The sequence below is a fragment of the Pyricularia oryzae genome, chromosome 3 (genome assembly GCF_000002495.2).
Source record: "Pyricularia oryzae 70-15 chromosome 3, whole genome shotgun sequence".
Classification (NCBI taxonomy): Eukaryota; Fungi; Ascomycota; class Sordariomycetes; order Magnaporthales; family Pyriculariaceae; genus Pyricularia; species Pyricularia oryzae.
Window position 1 is genome coordinate 4,137,048 of NC_017849.1, and position 23,307 is coordinate 4,160,354.

Consider the following 23,307-nt stretch of genomic DNA (forward strand, 5'->3'; position numbering starts at 1 on the left):
AAAATGCCGGTATGTACGATCCGAATTCAAGCCCTCTTGCGGCTACTGCTACCACGGACCTAGAATGATTTCCCAGTCCCGACCGCGGTTTTTCCCAAGCCCGGGGGCGCGACGTCGGGAGGAGGGGTGAAGATTTGCGAAGAAGGGCAGTTTTACTGATCGCATACCATCATCATACAGAGCCACAAGTCGTTCCGCACCAAGCAGAAGCTGGCCAAGGCCCAGAAGCAGAACCGCCCGATTCCGCAATGGATTCGTCTCCGCACAGGCAACACCATCAGGTACGACTAGCGACTCGAAGCCATCAAATGCAACGTCGAACGTCGATCGAAGCAGAAAGGCTGCTCGAGCGGCCTCTCAGTCAGAGAGATGACGGATACCAACGATTCCAGAGGCTACGTGAGAGCTTGTAGGAACTTATGCTAACAGATGGATTCATCTTTAGGTACAACGCTAAGCGGAGGCACTGGCGCAAGACCCGTCTCGGTATCTAAACAACTCGCCTCCATCATTTGGATTCTCTTCACACCTCCGGCTTCACCAAATTTGTCGCACTCTACCAATCGATCCAACATGCCGCAGTGTCGATCTGGAAGCGTCCAGGATGGTGGGATGAGGGAGACGGGATGATCGGGGACATGCGTTTCTTCCACTCGGAGTTCGGTTCTTTTTTTCTTTTCAGGGACGATCATGATGATAGGCAGGACGGGGCAAAAAAGCATGTTGGTGGAAGTACAGCCCACAGAGTCCAAGACCCTACTCACTGGTTTTGGCTTTGGTCTCTTTTCAGAAGGTCATTGCATGTTATGGGCAAAATGGAACTCGAAATGAAGCATCGTCCCATGTGAAATGTTGGATTGAACGTGAAACCATCATGACATGGACACACTGTGAGCCGGCAACGCCAGTTGTTTTAACACATTCAGCGTAGAGCACAGCAAAATTGGCAGTGGTAGTACTACAGACTAAAAGCCCAGGACCGGGACCTGGGATAATATACAAGTGGAAGGCAACCAGAAATCGGCGCACAGACTTGAAGAGTGAGTACACCACTTGTGAAGGGGCAACCCACCTCAAGCTCTATACCCGACCATTGTATTTTCTTTCTGACTTTCCCCTGAAAAGATTAAGCTGACTCTCCACTGAAAGGGCGAAAAGACAACATCCCCATCAAGGCGCAGGCACTTGCCATGACTGGATCGTTTCAACGGCTTCAACATCATGTCGAACCCCTTGTTCATTATGATATCCAGCCACAGAAGAAATGGTAGATGGGATTGCAAGGGTACAGAAGTTCAAACGCCCACTAAAATCAATGCCGTAATCATCGTGAAATTCGCGACTTAACCCAGACTTGTTGAAGCCTAGGGAGTAAAAGAAAAAGTGTAAAGCACCAGGGTAATCAGGCCACGCCGGTTTTGAAGTCCTTCTGGTCATGACCTATGCCCGGATCTCATCTTCTTGCATATCGTCGTGCCTCCGTTACCATGACGTACTTCTTAACGGTCCTCAGCCCACTCGTTCTCACGACGGATCTGTTCTTCCTCCTCGGGTGTAAAGTCGTTGGTGATGTTGAAAGTCTTGCGAATCTCCTCTGGGGACTTGCCCTTGATCATATTTGCAACCGTTTTGCAACCAACGTCAAGTAGCGGCTTAATATCAAGGTAGTTGCTCGCCTGGAAGGAGTTAGTAATCATATCCCCGTGTATGGAAGAGATGCTTAAAAGCATACCAAAATGATCTCAAACAGCATCTCCTGGTCGACCTGCATGAACTTCTGATCCCACTCATCGATATCGGTAGTCTTCTTGCGGCTTTCGCTGTCCTCATCGCTGGTCTGAACAGGGTCGTTCCGGTGGTGCTCACACCACTCAAGAACCTTCCTCAGAACGGCCTCGCTGACGTTCGGAATCGGAATCGGTGTGGAAGCGACCATCTCCTCGCCCAAATCGCCGATCAGGTCCTTGATCAAACGCGAACGGCATGCGACGGCGCGATCTAATCAGGTATCTGAGGTCAGCAAAGCACCACGGAATGGCAGGATACAATGCAAGAAGGAATGTTGAAAATGGCGACATACCAACCTCGATGGACTGGCCATCGTTGCTCTGAAGGTTTACTTTCTGCAGCTGACCCTCTGACATTTTGCAGATTATTTTCGAATGATGCGGTGGTGGTTTTGGTCGTCGAGGCTTTTGTCGCAAGATTCCAAACGTTAGTGGTGCGATATGCGATTTGAAAAGTGGCGTAGTTGGTGGTGAATGGACAAAGATGCGTTTGGCTGTAAATGGGGTGGATGGGAATGAATGGCTGGCAATGGGAACCAAGTAGCGGGTAAAGTGAGGCACAGCGACCTTTTAGCTTACTCACTTGTGCGGGCTGGGGTCGGTAGGCAGAGATGACCGGTTTAGGCAGAGAGGCCCGCAAGTGAAGAGTTGATCACTTGGGATGGATGTGTTGGGCAGGTAGAGTTTTACTTGATGGTCAAGATCTCGGCGGTTGCTACCTGTGTGAAGCGAGATTCATTTAGTGATTCGGTTTCGTCTGTCGCGAGCAAAGGTCAAAGACGTCTGCATGCAGCGTGCGTGTTGGTTGGTTGTACGTACCTTCGCGGCTCACACGCGGGGCAAATGGGGTAGGACAGGCAGTCACTGTGGAGCTCACCTTAGGCTCACAAATGACTTTGAGGTGTGGAGGCACTCAGGCGATGGTTTTGGTCTAGTCCGTGCGAGCGCCAGGCTGCTGTTGCCTGCCTGTTTGCGTCTCCTACAACAGGACAGGCAGGGTTAGGAGTTACCTCCTGAGTTCTGAGTTCCGACCTTTGGCTCTATTCTAGATCTAAGGTTTGCGCCCGCATAAATGTAATGTCAGGTATGCAATAAAAATAGGAGATAACATTTTCTCAACGCAGTATTAAACAGACCACCGCCAAGACGACGGGAAAGTGGGGTTCAAATTAATTAGTCGTTGCGACTGATGACTTTGGTCTTTGCATTACTGAGTTTTCAACAACAAACAAGCTCAATTTTGCGAATATTAGCAAATCCAAGCATCGAGTGAACTTGGTTGCAACTTATATCTGTTGGGTGCTCCGCGTCCCTCTTACAAAACAGAACTCTTCGTAACAATTGGCCCCTTTGGTGGCCAAGTATGATGAACGGACGGGGCTTGTGATATATCCAGCTTATTTATGGCATAGTCGAGTTGAAGTAGGATTCTGCCCTGTTCACAGAGGCAAGATATCCCTACCTAGTTAGTTGACTGACTGCTTTGGGGCAATGTTCACTATTGCAGGCTATTGGATAGGATAAGGATTGAAAAAAAAAATCTAGTCATTATCATAACACCCCGCGCCATGATACAACTCGCCAACCTCTAGACTGCCTAGGGAGGGAGGTAGGTACCTACACTTCAAAGACAATTCGTTTGCTATGTCGGCTGATTCGTGGGGAAATGATTCGGAGCAACCGGAAATCATGGTCTAAGTAAGGTAGTACCGGCTGGAATAAGGTTAGGTACCTACGCTAAGTTTTTGTATGCGAGTTTGGTGAGGTAGTGGTACTTGACAGAAAAGCCAAGGGTCACTGTGTCAGTTCTCAATCACGTTGGGGAGTGCGTTGGCCGACAACGCAAACGCCTTAGTAGCACACATACTTGCGGGGCAGCAACAAATGATGGAATGCATCATGAAGCTTCCACTGTTTACGGTTGCCAGGGATTTTTACACAATGTATTTCAGGTGATTAATGGAGGCCAAAGCGAGAAACGTTCGTTAGCAGGTTAACTAGAACGAGTTCTCATGGAGGGCACTTAGTATGAACGATGATGGTGTCCATTACAAGTTCACGTAGACCCCAAATGCAAGCGATAAAGCCAGCCTGACACCTTTAGGGGTGACAGCTGGGAAAAAAGCTTCAAGTGGTTGCATGATGATCTCCCCGTGTGGGCACACCTCTTACCCCTGCTTATTCTTGGCAATCTAACTTGCTGGTACTTGTAGCGTGGGCCATCCCCTGCCGTCATCGTCACATCCCAGTACCACTCATAGCTGCCTCCCCTGCCAGGTGCAAGGAAGGGTAAACCGCTTTCGTCTGATTTGTATCGCCATGTGGCCTGGTACACAAGCAAGTCCCGAAATTTCCATTTTCCCAAACTGCCCACCCATTTCGCGCGCAGCGCGCCCATCATACTTTCCGCTTCCCGTCCTCCCTTCTTATTAATCTACACTCCTTCGTAATCGTTCTCTTCTATTCTATAATTCAAGCACTTACAACCTCCCCGCCTTTGTATTATCGATACTTCCTGCTGCATTAGCTCCCCTCCTTCGATATCCTCCACCACCGCGACGACTTGCTTCCCGAGCTTTCCACCCCTTCACAGATGCGCTTCACGAAGCGCGATACACCTTCAGCCAGGCCAACATGTGGCGGCGCACATATCTTTTCCTAGTCCTTGTGCGACTCTACTTTGCTTTGTCGCCTAGCTATCTGCACCCTGACGAAAATTTCCAAGGCCCCGAGGTCATCGCCGGCAAGTCGCATTCCTGTCCAGATCCGGAAACCCTCTGCGGCAACTGGCGCTTGAGATGAAATGAATTCACTAGAGAAAAACGCCACTGCATGGAAGATGGCCGCTTCAGGTTCCTGTTACATCAGCTGACATCTTTCTCTTTCCCCCACTACAGGTCAGATTTTCAGCTACCCAGTTCGGCACACATGGGAATTCACGAGCGAGAGACCGATCCGAAGCGTATTTCCGCTATGGCCGGTATACGGTCTCCCGATGCTATTGCTAAGGTGGTTGTGGATCGGAAATGGACATGACGGAGAGATTCCCCCGATCGCTGTCTTCTGGGCGCTCCGAGTTTTGATGTTTGTTCTTAGCTTTGTGCTTGAGGACTGGGCTATTCACGAGCTCATTCCTTCACCAAGGCAAAGGAGAACGGCTGTCATGCTCGTTGCATCGTCCTACGTCACTTGGACGTACCAGACACATACATTTTCCAACGCGATCGAGACCTTGGCTGTCGCGTGGAGCCTGGTACTCATCGAGCGCATCGTCGCAAGTCCACCGGTAAGCTCAACTACATCAGATGACAGCCTGTAGGGCGATATATTTCGCAAAGGGGATGCGCGCTAACTTTTGACCGTAGCAACGCGACTCACTCATGGCCTCTGTGGTGCTTGGTATCATCTGCGTGTTTGGTGTGTTCAACAGAATCACCTTTCCTGCGTTCTTATTGGTACCTGGGATTCGCCTTGTACCGTATTTCCAACAAAGGTGAGCCATATTCCTCGTTACCACGCTCAGGAGCTACTGGTTCTAACTCAAGGCACACATAGGCCCTTATCATTTGTGGTACTTGTTCTGTCGGGACTTGTGACTGCATTGGTGGCAGTAGTCGTCGACACTGCATTCTACACCCGAACGGTTTCGTGGACAGACATTGTCTCCAATCCTGTCATCACACCCCTCAACAACCTCTTATATAACATTTCGACCGAGAACCTGGCGCAGCATGGACTTCATCCATGGTATCAACATATGCTGGCCAATCTACCTCTCCTTATTGGCCCTGGAGCTCTTTTGCTGGTGCTCAATGCTAGGTCTACACAACGACTTTACTCAGCTCTCTCTGGAATATTTGTGCTCTCTATATTTCAACACCAAGAAGCAAGGTTTCTCTTACCCACGGTGCCGCTGATACTGTCCTCAGTGCGCCTACCAAAGAACCCAACCATGCGACAGTTGTGGGTGACTTCATGGATAATATTCAACGTCGCACTAGGTGTCCTAATGGGTGTCTACCATCAGGGTGGGATTATCCCAGGACAAGTCTTCTTGAGCAAGCAGCCAGATGTCACGCAAGCTATATGGTGGAAAACATATACGCCACCAATTTGGCTGTTGAACGGAAAAAACGAAGTACTTGAGACCAGGGACGTCATGGGAATGAAGGGCGAGGATGTGTACGCCCAACTGGAGCAGCTTGCAACATGCGACACGCCAGCAGACAGGAGAAGTTTAGAGTACCTGAAGGAGAAAAACGGCACTTATCTGATTGCGCCACTTTCTACCACATGGCTGGACCAGTATTTGCCCAACAAGGGACTCGAAGGGTTGAGGTTTCGGGAGGTGTGGCGTCATAGACAACACTTCAACCTAGATGATTTGGATTGGGCAGAGGACGGAGTGTGGGGGACGCTTAGTCGCTTAATTGGGAGACGAGGATTGGCAGCTTGGAGGATAACCAAGAGTTGCCCAGGCCAAAAGGGGGCGTGAAAAGTTGACAGCTTAATATTTGCGAATTATATTTCACTTTTTTTCTCGAACAATAATCAGTATAGTGCTATCGCACGAAGTATATATGGCCTATGGTCTTGGTTCCTTCGGGCCCAGCCAGTCCTTTGATACTTGGTAATGAGTGGTCCATTCAGGTAGGTACCTAGTACTTACTGTAACTAACCAAAAAATTTTCCAACGCGTCGCGATCGGCCAAGGAAAGTGCCTGCAGCACGCCGAGCTCCGAATCCTGGCCCAAGCTTCCGGCAACCCCACCCTGAGCTTAAGTGCCTACAGTGGTCCTAAATGTACGTACGATTGGCGTCCGCCGGGCCAGGCACTTGGCGGCAGAGATTTGGGCTGCATCAATGGACTATCTAGAATAGACGGCGACATCGCTAGATTTCCAACACCAAACACCACACGATTGATCTACGTACATATTCTGTCCCTACCGACCTACCAACCAACATTCTCTTTCGTCCATAACCAAATAACAATCAAAATGGGTCGTCTCAATCTCGAAGTGTTCAAGGTATGTCGGTAAAGATTCACCAATGCAGCGCAACGGGTCGCGTTTATCAGATTGAGACTCACCACGCGATCCCCTACAGTTCGGCATGTACGTCATGTTCCCCATCGGAGTTATGTTCTACTTCGGCACGAACCTCGACAACCGCTTCACGGTCAACGACTTTTGGCCCAAGCCCGAGCAGACGAACAAGGTGCCGACCGACAGGGACGAGATCCGCGCCGAGCTGGAGAGGCTTCGCACCCAACGTCTGCTCAACAGGGACAGGAGGCTAGCAGCCGAGGCCGCCGAGGCTAGGCTGAGACCCCAGGCTCCAGAAGAGTCACGGACGGAATGATGAACTGGGCGGGCGGGCTGTTGAAGTATGATTATGGGAGTCAATTGGGTATTTTCGGCGTTAAATGGGATGTCATCTCTGCTCGTGTAGGCCAACACTGTTTTGGCCAGGACGACTAAAGCAGGCGTTGTGATATTTATTTCCTTTTATGTTTTGGGGACATCCGCTGTGATATTGATCTCCACTCCGGGTAACATGGAACCCTGATCTAGGTTCTATTATACAAAAGTGTAACATGATGTACAGATAGCGTGCGTTGTAAAATACAGTTCCTCAGGTGTCCAGATTCCTGTCCACATCTGCCCAATCTTCCTCTGCCTGTTTGCCTGGGTAAGCGTTCAAATAGATAGCTTGAATCTCTGGAAGCTCTCGAAGGGCAGTCAGCAGTTCGGCCAACTTCTTTGCTTCATCGACAGAGTCGATCTCAGCCATAGTGTCCTCATTGGGTGTCCATAGGATGTCGGTGCTAAGCGTCTCGAGGCCAAATTTGCCACCAACCTCCTTGGCTAGCAAAGACACATTTGCAGTCGGCGTCCAGACGACCACATTCCCATCCTCGTTGAGTTCGAGGTCCTCCGCACCAGCCTCAATGGCGTCGTCCATGATTTGATCTATCAGCGTGTCGGCGGCCAAGTCTGGCTTGGGAGCAAAGACAACACGGCCGGTCCTACCAAACAAGAACTTGGTCGGCGTGACAGTGACCTTGCGGGCCTTCAGGATTTTGTGAATATCCTGCTGAGAGCGGGCCTTGCTGTCCGTCTCAACCTCCATCAAGATGGCAACTGAAGGGGGAATCATGGCTTCAACGGTGATGCTCTCGAGCGCGCCGCCCGATGCGGAACGCCCTAGGGCTCGTGCGAGGGCACTGTCTATGTTTTCCTTGGGCAGGCCGGCCTTCTTGGCGGCAGCTACGGCACTTGCAAGTTGAGGGCTATCTTGGCCAAAAGCTTTATTTTTTTCACGCGATCGCTATAAGATACCGTTCGTCTCCATTTGCCGGGCTACAAATATGGGGAGGGAGCCCGTCGTTTGGGGGGACGGGATTAGCCCGACGGACCAAGGGGGGTGAAAACATACTTCTGCATAGTGAGGTCAAACCTTTGCCCAGCTGAGACCTTATAACCGTCTTCTTAGCGTCTGCAGCGCCTTTCTCGTGCCTGATTTTGGACCATTTGTTATGGCCTGCATACAGCGTCGTGCTGCATGCGATGGTGCGGCACTGAGAACATGTTGGACTCCTGCGGCCAGCGCGCAGGATCTGCCTCGCTATCTGGGGTTTGGCACAGTTCATCGAATAAGAATGAATGTGTCACTTATTAATACATTAATGAGTTGTTCGAGGGTCGAAGGTTGGTAGGCAACAAACCGTCACCAAGACAATACAAATCCCGGCAAAAACCGAGTTAGCCTTCAATCAATTAATTAATTGTATGACAGCCAGCTCAGGAGCAAGCACTGTCAAAGTCAAACAGTGTCAAGCTTGACAGGGGTGCTCGCCGAAAGGTGGGGTCCGATGATGGCCTGCGGCTAAGGTGATTGGCTACTTACAGATCGCCTACGATGTGCTCTACCTCAGGTACCTGGAATTTCCCCCTGACCTTACTCACACCTACTCGTTGTCACCTCCAAGGGTAGGGCCGGCGACTACATACCTACCCACCTATACCAAAATCGAAATCGCCGGCATGTCCAACGCATGGGAATCAGAAAGGGAGCCACCCTCAGCTGGCGAGGCAAACGGTCACCATGATGACACATTAGCTGCAACAGCAACGCCTACGCAACCCCCACCGCGAACGAGTGCCGCTGCGGCCAACTCGCACCACCCAGAGCTCGATGCCACCAAGCTCCAATCACTGCCGGCGGACCAACAAGAACTCTTCTTGCTGTCCTTTACCTCAACCCTGACCAAGCATGTCTTGGCCCTCGAACCCGACGATTGCACGGCCCAACAGTTCTATCTCAAAAAGGAGATCTTCCAGATCATAAACCTACCGAGCCCCACCCCGTCGCGCGTCATCAGGAACAACATCGCCAAGTGCCTGGCCCACGTCCTCGGCACCGGAGACAGAAAGCTGCTTTTCGAGACCATAAACGAGCTGAGCGCTCTAATTGCCGCAACCAAGTCCAAGACCGATGGCGACTCCAAGGCCCGCCATGCTGCCGTCGTGGTTCTGGGCGATGTCTTTGGGTCTGCGGGGGACAGTGCCATTGGCCTACATCAGATGGCCTGCGGGAACTTACTCAAGCTCCTCAAGGCGTCACAGAACCATGCTGGCATGCGTTCATCCATCTTTGTTGCACTGTCCAAGATTGTCAGAATGATCGAGGCAAGCTTGGATGAGACTTTGGCCAGGGACATATGGAAGCAGGCTAGAAACCATGCATCCAGTGATAAAGGGTCTTTGGTGGTCATTTCTGCCTGCCGTTGTGTCAAGGCCCTGGTCCGCCACACGCCATACTTTGACAACTCCAGCGATTTTGACAGTCTGAGCAGGACGACCTTCAAGACTATAGACAACACTTCGGTACAAGCCCGCCATGCTGCTGTCGACTGCTTTGCAGAGATAATGGTGAAGAACTATTCCGAACTTGGGGCGGCAGAGACAGCCAAGAACAAGAAGAGCAGATCAAAGTCGGCAAAGCGAGCGACGCAAGCAGGGGCACTTCAGGATGAGGACGCTATTCCAGCCAGGTCCGAAAGTCCTGCGCCAACCAAAAAGGCCCAGGATCTGGCATTATCGCTGACCGACATATTGAAAACGCTATCGACTCAATATGTGCGATCGTCCACGTCCAACAGGGCTAGGGTAGCGCTGGGTGTCTGCCATGGCCGAGTTCTTCAACGTCTGGGAGAGAAGACGGTCGAGATCAACTTCATCAAGCTAATTGAGGCTTTGTCTAACGATATTCTTGGCCATTCGAATATATCAAACAGTCGGTACAAGCTACTTGCGTCGCGCCGCATAGTCGATACCATTATCCAGGATATGGTCGGGAAGAATATCTTGGGCGAATCTGGTCAGGCCTCGGCTGCAAAAGCCATCATCAACGACATCTTGAAGAACTACCCTCAGTCATTGAAGGAGCTGTCAGAGCCGAGCAAGAACACTCTAATAGCTGCACTGGGAGCATTAGCATCTCTCATCCAGTCTCTGGGGTCTGCAGCGAACAATTTTGCAGAAGCCTGTAGAGACGCCCTTCTGCAGGTCCTGCAGCATCCCAGCTACAGCGTTCAAGTGTTCGCCTCATCTTGTATGAAGACTTTTGTTCTGGCATGTCCGCAGCAGCTACTACCTTGTCTCTCGGTCTGCATGAACAGCTTGGGCCGAGAGCTTGGTTTGTTGGGAACCGGACGCAACTCGCCGAGGCGATGTGTTGGCTTTGCACATGGCCTTGCTGCCGCTCTTAGTGCTAGCCCCTTGCGACCGTTGCATGGATCGGTAGAAATCAACAGCAGAGTTCTAAACATGGCAACCAATCTGCTGAAATCAAGTGGCACCATGGAACTACGCGTGGCCAGCACGCAGATTCAGGTCGCATGGACTCTGATCGGCGGGTTGATGTCGCTTGGCCCTAACTTTGTCAAGATTCATCTGTCGCAGCTTTTGCTGTTATGGAAGAATGCCTTGCCAAAGCCGCTCGCCAAAGATAACAGTTCGTCGCGGAACTACTTGGAAGTGTCGTTTCTTACGCACGTCAGAGAGTGTGCCCTTGGGTCCATCCTCGCATTCCTAGAGTTCAACAGTCGACTGCTGACCGTTGATGTCTCGAAACGCATCGCCACGATGCTGCAGCACACCACTGCATACCTAAAAACGCTACCGGCAAAGAGAACCACGGACGATATCTCACAGCGTTTGGCGCCGGCTCTACAACTATACGATCTGGACATGATGGTTTCACGAAGGGTGCTGCAATGCTATACGAAACTGATTAATCTTAGCCCACCTGGCGGCACCGAAGCGTTGCTACAGTCGAACCTCTTGACACTGGCTATTTCGCTCTTTGCCGACCCTGATAACTACACACCGAGCTCCCTCAGTGCTACCATCGCAAACGCAGCAGGCGCTTTTGATACAATTTGGGATGTTGGCGACAATGCCGGCTTCGGTGTCACGGGGCTTGTGCGTGGTTTCAGCGTTAAGCCATTGCCTGGCCAGCACGAAAACTCGACCGAGCCGTCGCCCATCGATGAAAGTGGACCAGAGGCAGCCATGGAAAAACTCCTGATGTCTCCAGTCTGCGGCTCATTGGAGCACGACGCCTCGGTGCTCTACATTGGCCAGTATCAGCCGGACAGTGGTCTAGAAAGCCTCCCTGACCCACCGGCGACCGAGGTGGTGAACGTAGCGATCCAGCTGTTCGCTTTCGTTTTGCCCCTGACACCACCCAAGGTTCAGGAGAGCATCTTGGAGCAAATTACAACATTCCTCTCTGCTGGTTCGCTTCAGAGGGAGACTGGAAGGAAGGCAGCCATCAACGTGAATATTGCCATAGCGATTTTATATACCCTCAAGGTGGCTGTTAAGGAGACTCAAGCGCCACGAGGCGACGTTACCAACATGGCTGTCGAGAAATTGCTACAGGAAATGATCAGGGACTTTGTCCTAAGTCCAGACCAGTATGTGCGCAGCATTGGATACGCCGCGGTCGCTAGGCTCTGCAGCACATGTGGTAACGCCTTCACCAACCACGAGATCAAGTACCTTGTCGATACGATCGTCATCAACAGAGAACCGAGCGCTCGTGCTGGCTGTGCCATGGCCCTGGGCTGCATACAGACGAAAGTAGGAGGCATGGCGGCTGGATATCACCTCAAAACCATTCTGGGCATCATTATGTCTCTCTGCAACGACCCACACCCTACTGTACACTTTTGGGCTTTGGAAGCCTTCTCTCGCATGGCGGACGCAGCGGGCCTAGGATTCTCTGCCTATACCTCCAGCACTTTGGGCATGTTGGCTCAGCTATACGTCTCGGACAACCACAATGCGGAGACAGGCTCCGCAGTCTCCATGAGCTTGGAAGTCGAGCTTTGCACGCCAGGGGCAATTGCGAGAGGTATTGACTCCATCATCAACGTCCTAGGGCCCGACCTCCAGGACTCGACCAAGTCGAGAGAGTTGATCTTTGACCTCGTTGGTCAATTTATCGGCGAAGAAGACTCCCAGGTCCAGCTTGTTGCTTTGAGCTGCATGGAACATTTGTCCATGTTTGCACCAGGCTTTGTCGATTTCAAAGACTACGTCAGGCTGCTGCAAAAGCATATCAATTCAAAGCATCCTTCGCTTCGGGATGCTGCCGTGGATGGACTCTACAGTCTGATGAAAAGGGATTCCAAAGACGTTATTCAGGCTGCCGAAAAGGGATTCGAGGACGAGCTGTGGCTGGTACTCGACACTTGTCCGTCTCACGATGGTATTCGCAATTTGGTGCGCAACTGGCTGCAACAGACCTGTCTCTCTGACACCACCGGCTGGCTCCAGCGCCTGCAAGGTGTTCTCAAGATGACGAGAACAAAAGTTGTAGAGACTGCCAAGGTCAGCACTGGCAGGTCTAATGCCATAATTGACCTCCAGGACGAAGAGGTTGCCGGTTTTGCTGCTGCAGGTGGGGTAGCAAAAGACGACAAGGAGTCTGCCGGTGGTTCCGACGTAGAGGCCCTGAGATGGCAGGTGATGACGTTTGTCATGAGCTGTTTGAATGATATATTTACCCTCATCAGCAAGGAGGTAGCCACACATGGCGAGTCGGCTGCGCAGACGGCGCTGCAGAACAAGGTCGCAGATGTGGTGAGGATGGCCTTCTCGGCTTCAACGGCTGGCGTTCTGGAGCAGCGAATATGGGGACTGAAGATCATCGGGTCTGTGTTGAAGATGTTCGGGAAAACACCTGATCCCGACTTCGAAGAAGCCATGTTGTTGGAGCAGTACCAAGCGCAGATCAGCTCCGCATTGACACCAGCCTTCGCTGCGGACTCGTCTCCCGAGTTGGCGTCAGAGGCCGTCAACGTGTGTGCTGCATTCATCGCCACAGGCATTGTGACCGACGTTGACCGCATGGGTCGTATTCTCAAAACTCTCGTGGCAGCCCTGGAGAATTTTGCAACAGAGAAAGAAAACGTTGGCATCGGAGAACTCAAAGGTCTGAGTTCTAACGCGCAGGTCATGGTTAAGATGTCTGTGTTCGCCGCCTGGGCAGAATTACAGGTTGCAAGCTCCGAGCAAAAGTATCTTTTCGAAGTGCTCAAATCACACATTGGCACGTTGACGCCCCTGTGGCTCGAGTCGCTAAGAGAGTTTGCTCGCCTCAGATTCGAGCCAGACATCTCCATGACACTTGGGCCCCCATCTCTTTCAGGAAGTTTGGACACCATTTACGCCGCTCTCAATCGGGAAACCCTTCTTAAGTTTTACCAGGAGTCTTGGCTCAAACTAGTGGATGCCATTGCCAGCTTGATTGAGCAGGACAGCGAGTTTGTCTTCGATGCCTTAGATGGCAAGGAAACCGATGGGCCGGCATCAACATCAAAAGGCAAGGCCAAGAGCGCAGACATTAACTACCGAGATGAACCGGTTGCATTCTTCTTTGTCCTGTTCGGTATCGCCTTCGAAGCCCTTGCCGCGAAGCCAGGACAGCCGGACTCGTTGGCCACTCAGGCGCAGACCCTCGAGATTCTTCGAGCACTCAGGAAGATCCTTCATCCGAGTGTTTCTGGGCACGCAATCTACCGCGAGGCCATCTTTACCGAGGCCATGGACTTGCTCGATCGCCTGGTTCTGACTGAAGGTCTAGATGTGCAGGCCGTTATAGTGCAGATTGCACGCGCACTTTGTGTAGCCCATCCAGCAGCAAGGAAGCGGGCCGATCAGGCTGATAGTGGTGAGCTGTCTGAGGATATCGAACAGCTTTTTGAGCTCACTCGCATCATTGTTTTGGTTCTGTCTGGTCTGCTGCCAAACTTGACTACAGATGCAGCATCGGGCGGTCAGCAGCCATCTGCCGTACGCCACCAGATGACTGAGGAAGCCATCACTCTCGTCAGGACATCTCTGAACGCACTCGTGGACGCAGCTGAAGTGTTCCCAGCTATCATCAGGACAGACCTGCACGCCTGCATCATACACATATTCGCTACTATCCTTGCCACACCTGCGTGCCAGCAAATAATTGTTCCGCAGTCACTTCCTACTCTCAAACGGTTCATTGGGATCTCATCTCATTCGCAGCAGCCGGGAGCAGAGGGGGGAGATGGTAGCGGTTCACAGACTACTGCGCAGCTTCAGGGCTGTCTCCGCCGTTTTCTGTCCATATACCTGCATGCTCAGAAACGCGAGGCACCTACGTCTCTCAGTTGCGTCAAGAATTGTCTGCTAGCGATCACGATCCTTTTCACCGGTGGCAAAAACTACATGTCTGCCAATGACCCTCTGGTGGCCAAATTCCTCGACGAGGTGGTGGATTGTCTTTCGGACAGAATGGTAAGATATTTTCTCGTCCCACTTGTTACAACACTCACATTGTGCAGTCTCATGCTAATGGCATCTCAATCTACAGACGGCCAAGATAGCAGCCAACTGCATCCGCTCGCTTCTTGTTCAAGCAAACCCTACGGCAGCGGACCAATCGATAGCCCGCTATCTGCTCCCACGCCTCGTCGTGTTTGTGACGAACACCGAACCTGAGGACCCTGAGCGTGCACGGGCACTCGTATCGCATGCACTGACTTCATTTGTCGCAGCTGTTCCGCGTGATCACGGCGACGCTGTTGCTGTGGCCATGTCGCTTGTCATGCCAGCTTTGCTGGCCAGGGCCGCTGCTGAAGAGGAAGACGAGGGCGAAGAGGGGACGGTGTACAAGGAGACAAGTGCTTGCCTGCTTCAGCTGGCCTCGGTTGATCAGAAGTTCTTCAGAGGTGTTGTGGCGGGGATGAGCGAGGGGCAGAAGGCATTTATGGAGGAAGTCATCAGGAGTGGGCGGAGGACGGCACAAGAAAAGGATAGCGGGGCGGCTAGTGGGCAGCCTAGTATTGCTTTGAAGATGGACTTTGGAGGTTAGTAGTTCAGTGGTATGTATGAAGAAAGATGGTTGGGTGTTGGTAATATAAAGGCGTTTGTGAACATTTTATGTGCTAGCAGCTGCCTGGTATTTGTGATATATATGAGCCCGTGGTATCTCCGTGTATAGAAGCAGCTTTCTCGCTCGAAGAGCAAATGCAGCTAGGATGTCTCCATTTTTGTCAATAAAAAAAAAGCCGATTAAGCTGTTGCCTGTCTCTAGGAGGCGGCAGAGTTCAGGACAAGCCCTGGACCATTTCGAGAGAATTATTTAGAAACGACTTCGTCCAGGCCGTATACATTACTGCCTTTTTGAACCTAGGTTGTTAAACACCAACCTGGACGAATAATCACCTAAGCTGGTTTTAATTGCCAAACACAAAGTTTGCTTCGCCTTACAATGATCAGCTGGGCTCACTCATTTTGAATATTCCAAGCATGAAGTGGATAGGTGAGGCAGTCCCTTCCAACATGTATGGATTCGGCGGGCAAGTGCCCCTTCAGGTTTCCGTCCTTGTCACCTTCAACGGGTGAGGCAGGTGCCACTCATCCTCTTTCGTCAGAATTTTCACACATTATTTTAGTTTTCGACAGGAACTTCAATGAAGTAATATCAAGATTCTTCCTCGCTTTCTAATTTCTTTTCTTTCAACTTCATTCTACTCTCTACGTCACCCAATGTACTCGCGCTACGTCAAAATCCTACTCATTTGTTCACTGCAAACGGCAGCATCATATTTCATCAAGACGCCATACAGGGCACCATGAATGAGCTTTCCTACTACGAACAAAAGACAAAGAACATCCACAACAGGCTCGGCATCTCTAGGCCCGCCCGCCTGCTTCTGAAAGCGATCGATGACTTGCAATCTGGCGCCCTGGAAGAGTCCGAACTCCGTCGAATGATCCGACTCTCGCCCAGATACCGCAACGTAATCTCCCAGACGATATCAGACATTGCCGATTTTATCCTCAATCACCCGGAAGAATCGAAGACGGGTGCCATCCTGATACAGCTTCTGACAAGGATTCTCCAGGTTGCTGGTCAGAACATCTACCACCTCTAGCCAGTTGGATCCCCGTACTAGTCCGTTGATGCTAATGCTTTGCAGATGGGGTTTTCGAGCCGATGCTACCTTTCATGAAATTTCCGCGCGAAGTCCGCGACCTCATATACTATTACTATCTCCACTGTCGCTATGGAGAGCACAAGATCATGTACCCGGGAACCAAGAAACACACATGCCCATGCAGTCATGCGAATCAACTTAGGACCTTCAGGCATATGCAAGTCGACTCTAACCATTCATGTTGGAGGGACCGTTTGCGAATACTGACCAAATTTCGCCTCGTTTATCAGGTGGACTAACAAGCAAATGGCACTCTCAGAGGTCTGCAAGGCAATCCGAGAGGACTTCATGGCCGTATTTTACCGGGAGAACAAGTTTTATTTCAACTGCACCTGCGAAATGGATTATTTTATCAAGAACAACAAGGACCTGCAGCGGAACATAGTCTCTATCAAGGTCCACTGGTGTGGTCCCCGAGCAGACAAGGCATTCCAAGCACTCAAAACATGTCCAAACCTTAAGCAAATGGTGGTGGTGCCTTCTGCAGCCACGACGCGCCATCTCGTGCCAAGGCAGCAAGTTTTCAACCGCTTTTTTGCCCATACTTCACGCCCACGACTAACTGATGCTCTGGGAATGGATGAGCTTATCACCCTACGTGGAATCCACACTGTCAGCGTTCAGCATGTACCAGGCCGCCAGGGACAGAAGCGTACAAATGAAGAACTGGCAAACCTGAGCGAGATTCTTCAGAAATATGTTAAGCAAGACAAAGATGTATGTCAGCACACTATTCAGGGTGATATTCAAGGCCCGTATAGGAGATCATATACTAATCCTATTGTCTCCTAATAGGTTGGATATGGCGAGCAAATAGACTCCTGAGTCCACAGACGCCGAGCGTGGGATACCTTTAAGTTTTGGCACGATGCTTTAATATCATCAAGAGCACCTCAAGATGCGATACAATGCAAGCATCTGAATTCGTATACTCGCTAAGATTCGCTATAGTTTGCTGGACGACAAAGCTCGAGTGTTGGAGGATTCATGAGGCCTTTGCAAGGCGCAGCTACCGAGGCAAGGGAATACGCGGGGGAAAAGAATACGGACGAGCTGTACTCACCTTGTAGCTGTGTAATCTTGGGTCCCCTGAAGACGGCTTACTGAGTCTGCTTTTTTTTTCTTATATTGGTTGCATTCTGTCGCGATCTTGTTCTATGACGCTGGGTTCCACGACATATTTATACGTGTTTATCTTCTCACAATGATTTTGTCAAGGATGGTTAGATACGTCCAAGCTTGATCTGCGCTGATACCAATACCTGCAAGCAGGACATATTCTCTTTGCAGCCCGTCTGCTTGTTGATCTAGATGGCGAGCAATAGATGATTTGGTACATCAATGAAGACTTTTTTTGCGTATTCTACCAAGGCATCCCAAGTAGTCTCACAACATTGCCAAGAGGCAAGCAGCATGATGTAGCAACAGATAAATTACGAGAGGCTCCATAGCACTACAGCAGACAAGCTGGGTGAGAGGTCCCGTACTCAAAAAGCATTGCTGAAATCAGTCTCCGTCTTTATGCGCGAAGCATCCCGGCTCAAGACCAGCTCGGGGAGGAGCAAGAGCTGGCCGAGTACCAAGGAGTCGACGGGATATTAATAGTAGTATCACAATTGAAGTTAAAGAGTTCAGAAGCCAAGAAGGCTGCGTGAGACGCAAGGCAGGTTGCTGCCATACATTCCCCGGTGGCGCCCACGGCCAAGCACCGGCGTCTGCAGAATACTGCACATGGTCACCAACGGCGTAATTCAGCTTGCTGACGAAGCATGGAGCTCTTGGGGTAGGTGGTGAGAATCACTTGATGCTTCCCCATTTCGTTCGTCGACTTTTGTGTGCAGTCGAAATAACTCGGGGTGAAAGAAAATCTTGAGATGGAGGCCCAGTTTTGTGGTTGGCAGGTCTGATTAGTCAGCACTACTGTCCCTTTGTCTTGCTGGTTGTTTGGACAAGTCACAAGACTAAAAGACATACCCCCGACCAGATTTTGTATCATTGCCAGATATCGCCGCGACAAAAAAAAAAGGTGCCTTTTTGTTACCAACTGAACACCAGACCGTTATCATCAAGTTTTCGTTTGGAAAGGGTCCTCTGTCACTTTGCGAATAACCAAAAACAGAATGTGAGGACAAATGTCGCTCCGATCCAAAGAGACCCAGTCAATTACTATCAGTGGATTGAATTAGCGGCCCAGGATGGAAGCAGGCTGTCGAGACAAGAATAAAAACCACGACGGCTAAATCTGCAGAAGCTCACCAGCGGTCAGGCCGTACGGTATTGTCACTATGCTCACATCACAGACTAAATCTATATAATAGAACTGTTTCTATTTTTATTTTTATTTTTGGATCAAGAAGAAGCATGCCAGGGCAGATCTCGGTTTAAGTATCGGCTGCCTGAGAGGAAATCAGGATATCTATCCTTTCATACGTAGGTAACGTACCTAGCAAGGCGCCTTACGAATACCTAGTGTTGCTAGTCTGCGGGTATAGATGGGCAAGTTGACAAGGTAGGTAGGTAGGTACGGCAGGCCCATTTCACTCACTGGTCAGGCACAATGACATATTGATTGTGGTTTGAATGGGCAATTTCGTGCCTGCGGGCCGTAGCATGGATTCAGGCGACATGCCAAGAATGCATCCGCGCTGACTGCTGAAGCCAAGTCGGAAATACGGCTCTTTTCGGTTTATTGCGGCCCCGCTCTGCGCCTATTGCGCGCGCGTCGTTCTGTCGCGTGAGCCCTTGCTCGATTTCGAAAGATTGAGAAGCAAGGATCGCCAATCCCCAACTCGCTGTCGACAAACGAATGCACCACCAGATAAGCTGCCACCAAAATAATAATAAATAAAATGTGGTATGGCCGCCGGCGATAGCATTCCGTATGGGGCTCTCCCCTAAAACGATCCCTCTCCTGCTCCCAAGCCCCCCTCCCCCCAAGTCCGGGGGAGGAGGGTGGGGGATTTCAGGTGCAGGAATCCATTAAATCTCTGAACGAACGAGTTGCCCCATTCGCCAGCGGCGTGTGCAGTCTCGGCGTCATATTGTTATTTTATTTTATTTCATTTTTCCCCGTATCGAGGCGAAGAGTTGGGAAAGGTTTCCCCTCGGCACGGCATCTAAGCCGTGTGTTGCATCGGGCTTTTATTTCCTTCTACCTGCTCAGCGCTGTGCCTCATTTCTCAAGGGGTGTCGGGCTCGGGTTTGTACACCTTTCCTGCCCTACCTAGGTAGGTACATATTTCAACTACCTTGCGTACCTTACCAAGCTTACCTACCTTACCTACCTTATTCTGTACCCTCTCAGACATAGACGTGTTTGTTCTGTGTGTGGCTTCTTTCCCCTTAACCTTTGTCAAGTTTATTTCACCAACCGACCACATACTTCCTTGAACAGCAAAGAGATACTAAGCAGGCAGTATCGATAAAAGAGAGAGAAAAAAAAAGACCACAATATTGCGTGTCCTCAGAACTACAGATGATATCAAATCCAAGCCTAGAAAAAGAAGACGTTTACATGAGATCCAACCAGCTCAGGTGAGAGGGTGCGGGAGGGAGCTATCAGCAGGTCTACGTACTCCGTACAGAGAAAAACAGATCAAAAAGCAACAGGAGGGAAACCAGTCCCCAAAAGAAACAACTCGACCTGCACGAGGAAGGCACCAACTGATCTTAATCTCCACCATTCATTCAATCGAACAAGGCAGTAAAGGCTGGGGGACTTTTGCTTGGTGCTACTGGGTTTCCATTACCCTATCCTTCACCCCAGGTGCTCAAAGTCAAAGCCCAAGGCCATAAGTATCAATGCGTCTGTCAAGATGGGCGCACCGAATTCCCGGCCTAGCCGACCATGGCTTTTATGAGACCTTGTGCCGGGCCTCATTTTGTGTAGTTCTCGTTACCATCCTAGCGCAACGCATTTTTGTGGGTGAGTTGGGATCATCTTTCACCATCTTGGACTTCTTCATTCTTTATGACTGACCAAAGATTTGGCCCCAACGTATTAAAGGCCGCAATGATCCGCAGCGATGTGTCGCTCTGTTGTCTGGTGGCTCATGGCCACCTCATGATACTCTTGCCAGCTGGAGGCCGTACTTTGACAAGTGGGAGCCCCGTGGATGCCGAATGTACGAGTATCAACCGGCCGACATACACGACTGTCTGTCGGGCCGCAGCCTCGTCTTTGTGGGAGACTCCACCGTACGTCAGATCTTCTACGCCACAGCCAAGCGTCTCAGCAAGGTTGTCGCCGACGAAATGCTCGTCGACGTTCTGGTTTCGCCGAACCCACAACATGATGTCGAGTTAGAGATTGACGGTGTGCGTCTCGCCTTTATTTGGGATCCGTGGCTCAACTCGACTGGACTGGCAGCAGAACTACAAAATTTCAACCCAGGGCCCCCATCTTCCACTTTAGAAGGAAGTAGTACGACAGCGGCATCTGCGGCCTTGTTGCTCGTGGGTGCTCCCGGGCTATGGGCGGCTCGTAGTGGGGGAGAGGATTATTTCGAAATGTTTAAGCACGGCATCGACACGGTCCGACCATGGCTGAAGCACGGAATCCAAGTTGATTCCTCTGTCTCTGGATACAACGACCTTCAGAACCGCATTGTCGTAGCTCCCGTACAGGTCCCTCAGTACTGGAAGCTGGCACCGGCACGAGCAGAATCTCTAACCAAGGAGAAGATTTCACGTATGAACGCGTATCTCGACGCACTGCCAGGGCAAGAGACCTCTCACGTTATCACGGCTTACAATCAGATGACGCGCCCTGGAACGCGGTTCGCCTTTGAAGACACCGGTATCCACGTCCGCGAAGCACTAGCAGATCGCAAGGCCGACATTCTGCTCAATCTGAGATGCAACGGAGGCCTGGTTCGTCAGTCTAGTGATCACCGCAATCAGGAGACATGCTGCTCAGCCTATGAGCCTCTTCGGAGAGGCCATTATCTTGGCATACTTACATCGCTCGTCGTGGCCGTAATCTGCATTCGTTACAATTCAATGCAATCCACCCTTGCTAGCAATCACCATGCGAAACGCCGTCACGATCAGCCACCTGCCCAACGACTTCATATCCCCTTTGCATTCTTGGCTGTCATCTTTTACTGCTACCTAGCCGATCGAACGCAACTGTTCCCAAAGACAGTGAGGCGGTTGAGCGCCGGGGGTCTTGTTATCTCTCTTATAGTAGGAGGTGCTTTTGCCGCCGCATCCCTGCGCAGATGGCGCCCTCGTCTGGCTCCAAGTCACATCAGCGAGAGAAAAAGGCCAGGCTCGGTCCCGCCGCTAAAGCCTAGGCAAAGAAAGCTTCCAAGGCTTGAACATGATGACGACCCTGGGTTTCTACCTCGCGAGCTGAGTGAAGAGTGGAAAGGATGGATGCAGGGCCTGCTTGTGGTTTTCTCTTACCAAGAACTCTCAGACCAGTTGTGGTTCAACAAACTTTCTCGCCTGCCACCCGCTGCCTATCTTTTCATTTTGGCATACGGCCATACCACATACTTCTTGCGGACAGATGACCTCTCGTTCAAGAGGGTTGTCAGTGTCATCTGGCGCCTGAACGCGCTTCCATTTCTAGTTTCGATGGCCTTGAACGTCACGGGAGGCCTCTATTCATTTCCGCGATTGGCAACCTTCTGGTTTGTCGTCGCTTATTTCACCCTTAGATGTGGCCAGCGCTTCAACTCCAACCCGACGCTAGTCCTGCTCAAGATATGTCTTGCTGCTGTGGCTACAATAAGTCTTGTCCACACAGACTCGGCTTTTGCCCTTATAGGCTGGATTATACGCTACGCAATTCCCAACGTAACATTCGATGCCGATGCTGCACGCCAACAAATCGAACTGGATCGCTTGGCCCCGTTCCTTGGTATGATAGTTGCCGTAATTGCGCACCGTGTTGCCGTCATCAAGGAGTCATACGCACGACTGCGCGAGGAGCGAGCACACCAGCTTTCACCATTGCCAGGAGTCCCGATGGACGCCACGGCAAGCAAAAACCTCCGTTACGACACGACTGCATTGGCGACAGCTACAGGTCCAAACACTCTCGATCGCATGATAGCAACTCTTTTGTTTCCTGACGACCTGGCATCGTGTGTCATTTGGCCGCTCATTGCTGCGTCATTGGTGCTCGCCGGCTTTGGCCTCTTTTTTGTGCTGACCCTCGCAATTCCGGGCTTCTTTAGCACTATGGAGATCTACGATTACTGGCACCCGTACATTTCGTGCCTGCCCGTCCTCGCATATGCACTGTTCCGCAACATGCATCCCGTGCTTCGTCGTGTCGGTTTTCCGGTCTTAGCCACCCTGGGTCGTATGTCAGTAGAGACGTACGTCCTGGGCCATCACTTGTGGCTAGCCGGGGATGGCAACAGCCTTCTCAGGCTTGGATTGGCCCGCCGCGCGGGGTTGGGGAGGTTTCAGCAAAACAGTTCCCTCGCAGCGGCCAGTTGGGTGGTTGAGACTATGATCATTGGCCTTGTTTTTATCTGGTGCAGCTGGCACGCCAGGCAGGCCGTGGTAGACATAGGGAGATGGATCGTGGGCGATGTTGGTGCTGCACCGCAAACCTCGGGGACCGGTTCTTCAGGAATCAAGGGCGACCTCGAGAGCGGCTCCTACGGGCCTGGCATGTTCAACCGTGCACAGCCGGATCTTTCAGCCCCAAATCATACCATCAACGGACATCTGTCACACCGGGACCGCTCAAAATCGCGGATCACAAATGTTTTACCCAGTACAGGCAGTACCAAGCTCAGAGTTGGCGCTGTGTTACTGGTAGCCTGGTTGGGCCTCTTCTTATATTAACCACCGGTTTGTGTGGCTGGAAGTATAGTCGTATGAATTCTTCGAATAATAGGATACGTGAATGATAACATGGTCCGTTAATAATTTTCTATTTATTTGGGTCCAGAAAAAAATAATATACTTGATATGCTATTGCTCATTTGCTATCTCAATTTT

The 23,307-nt window shown here is 51.0% G+C and overlaps 8 protein-coding genes across 8 annotated transcripts; 6 read left to right on the plus strand and 2 right to left on the minus strand.

Annotated features, from left to right (window-relative positions):
• Positions 1-3: 3 nt before the first annotated feature.
• Positions 4-494, plus strand: MGG_04977 (60S ribosomal protein L39; the record flags this gene model as incomplete). Its single annotated transcript, XM_003712428.1, has 3 exons — positions 4-9; positions 181-281; positions 446-494. 3 exons carry the CDS (start codon positions 4-6, stop codon positions 492-494), a joined length of 156 nt encoding a protein of 51 aa, XP_003712476.1.
• Positions 495-862: 368 nt separating this feature from the next.
• MGG_04978 (E3 ubiquitin ligase complex SCF subunit scon-3) lies at positions 863-2,591 on the minus strand. The gene is made up of 3 exons (XM_003712429.1): positions 2,081-2,591; positions 1,733-1,998; positions 863-1,676 (listed from the first exon to the last, which is right to left on the minus strand). The coding sequence occupies exons 1-3, from the start codon at positions 2,142-2,144 to the stop codon at positions 1,500-1,502; spliced, it is 507 nt and encodes a 168-aa protein (XP_003712477.1). The 5' UTR covers positions 2,145-2,591; the 3' UTR covers positions 863-1,499.
• Positions 2,592-4,070: 1,479 nt separating this feature from the next.
• Positions 4,071-6,422, plus strand: MGG_04979 (GPI mannosyltransferase 4). The gene is made up of 4 exons (XM_003712430.1): positions 4,071-4,530; positions 4,685-5,073; positions 5,153-5,280; positions 5,343-6,422. The coding sequence occupies exons 1-4, from the start codon at positions 4,422-4,424 to the stop codon at positions 6,280-6,282; spliced, it is 1,566 nt and encodes a 521-aa protein (XP_003712478.1). The 5' UTR covers positions 4,071-4,421; the 3' UTR covers positions 6,283-6,422.
• Positions 6,423-6,615: 193 nt separating this feature from the next.
• On the plus strand, positions 6,616-7,482 carry MGG_04980 (uncharacterized protein). The gene is made up of 2 exons (XM_003712431.1): positions 6,616-6,817; positions 6,897-7,482. The coding sequence occupies exons 1-2, from the start codon at positions 6,788-6,790 to the stop codon at positions 7,149-7,151; spliced, it is 285 nt and encodes a 94-aa protein (XP_003712479.1). The 5' UTR covers positions 6,616-6,787; the 3' UTR covers positions 7,152-7,482.
• On the minus strand, positions 7,275-8,580 carry MGG_04981 (uncharacterized protein). The gene is made up of 2 exons (XM_003712432.1): positions 8,229-8,580; positions 7,275-8,098 (listed from the first exon to the last, which is right to left on the minus strand). Exons 1-2 carry the CDS (start codon positions 8,440-8,442, stop codon positions 7,425-7,427), a joined length of 888 nt encoding a protein of 295 aa, XP_003712480.1. The 5' UTR covers positions 8,443-8,580; the 3' UTR covers positions 7,275-7,424.
• A 194-nt stretch (positions 8,581-8,774) lies between these two features.
• MGG_04982 (HEAT repeat protein) lies at positions 8,775-15,476 on the plus strand. Its single transcript, XM_003712433.1, has 2 exons — positions 8,775-14,635; positions 14,712-15,476. Exons 1-2 carry the CDS (start codon positions 8,837-8,839, stop codon positions 15,210-15,212), a joined length of 6,300 nt encoding a protein of 2,099 aa, XP_003712481.1. The 5' UTR covers positions 8,775-8,836; the 3' UTR covers positions 15,213-15,476.
• Positions 15,477-15,946: 470 nt separating this feature from the next.
• MGG_04983 (uncharacterized protein) lies at positions 15,947-17,426 on the plus strand. The gene is made up of 4 exons (XM_003712434.1): positions 15,947-16,255; positions 16,324-16,429; positions 16,572-17,058; positions 17,137-17,426. Exons 1-4 carry the CDS (start codon positions 15,976-15,978, stop codon positions 17,164-17,166), a joined length of 903 nt encoding a protein of 300 aa, XP_003712482.1. The 5' UTR covers positions 15,947-15,975; the 3' UTR covers positions 17,167-17,426.
• A 1,688-nt stretch (positions 17,427-19,114) lies between these two features.
• On the plus strand, positions 19,115-23,290 carry MGG_04984 (uncharacterized protein). Its single transcript, XM_003712435.1, has 3 exons — positions 19,115-19,568; positions 19,770-20,266; positions 20,348-23,290. Exons 2-3 carry the CDS (start codon positions 20,143-20,145, stop codon positions 23,149-23,151), a joined length of 2,928 nt encoding a protein of 975 aa, XP_003712483.1. The 5' UTR covers positions 19,115-19,568; positions 19,770-20,142; the 3' UTR covers positions 23,152-23,290.
• The last annotated feature ends 17 nt before the right edge of the window (positions 23,291-23,307 follow it).

Coding starts and splice junctions, on each gene's coding strand:
- MGG_04978 (XM_003712429.1), bottom strand. CDS start 2,144: ATGTCAGAGGGTCAGCTGCAGAAAGTAAACCTTCAGAGCAACGATGGC. Junction 1,999..2,080: donor TGGCCAGTCCATCGAGGTTG/GTATGTCGCCAT, acceptor ATACCTGATTAG/ATCGCGCCGTCGCATGCCGT. Junction 1,677..1,732: donor TGCTGTTTGAGATCATTTTG/GTATGCTTTTAA, acceptor AACTCCTTCCAG/GCGAGCAACTACCTTGATAT.
- MGG_04979 (XM_003712430.1), top strand. CDS start 4,422: ATGTGGCGGCGCACATATCTTTTCCTAGTCCTTGTGCGACTCTACTTT. Junction 5,074..5,152: donor GCATCGTCGCAAGTCCACCG/GTAAGCTCAACT, acceptor TTTTGACCGTAG/CAACGCGACTCACTCATGGC. Junction 5,281..5,342: donor GTACCGTATTTCCAACAAAG/GTGAGCCATATT, acceptor AGGCACACATAG/GCCCTTATCATTTGTGGTAC.
- MGG_04980 (XM_003712431.1), top strand. CDS start 6,788: ATGGGTCGTCTCAATCTCGAAGTGTTCAAG. Junction 6,818..6,896: donor TCAATCTCGAAGTGTTCAAG/GTATGTCGGTAA, acceptor GATCCCCTACAG/TTCGGCATGTACGTCATGTT.
- MGG_04981 (XM_003712432.1), bottom strand. CDS start 8,442: ATGAACTGTGCCAAACCCCAGATAGCGAGGCAGATCCTGCGCGCTGGC. Junction 8,099..8,228: donor TTTGACCTCACTATGCAGAA/GTATGTTTTCAC, acceptor AAAAAAATAAAG/CTTTTGGCCAAGATAGCCCT.
- MGG_04982 (XM_003712433.1), top strand. CDS start 8,837: ATGTCCAACGCATGGGAATCAGAAAGGGAGCCACCCTCAGCTGGCGAG. Junction 14,636..14,711: donor ATTGTCTTTCGGACAGAATG/GTAAGATATTTT, acceptor CTCAATCTACAG/ACGGCCAAGATAGCAGCCAA.
- MGG_04983 (XM_003712434.1), top strand. CDS start 15,976: ATGAATGAGCTTTCCTACTACGAACAAAAGACAAAGAACATCCACAAC. Junction 16,256..16,323: donor AAGGATTCTCCAGGTTGCTG/GTCAGAACATCT, acceptor AATGCTTTGCAG/ATGGGGTTTTCGAGCCGATG. Junction 16,430..16,571: donor TATGGAGAGCACAAGATCAT/GTACCCGGGAAC, acceptor CTCGTTTATCAG/GTGGACTAACAAGCAAATGG.
- MGG_04984 (XM_003712435.1), top strand. CDS start 20,143: ATGCGTCTGTCAAGATGGGCGCACCGAATTCCCGGCCTAGCCGACCAT. Junction 20,267..20,347: donor AGCGCAACGCATTTTTGTGG/GTGAGTTGGGAT, acceptor AACGTATTAAAG/GCCGCAATGATCCGCAGCGA.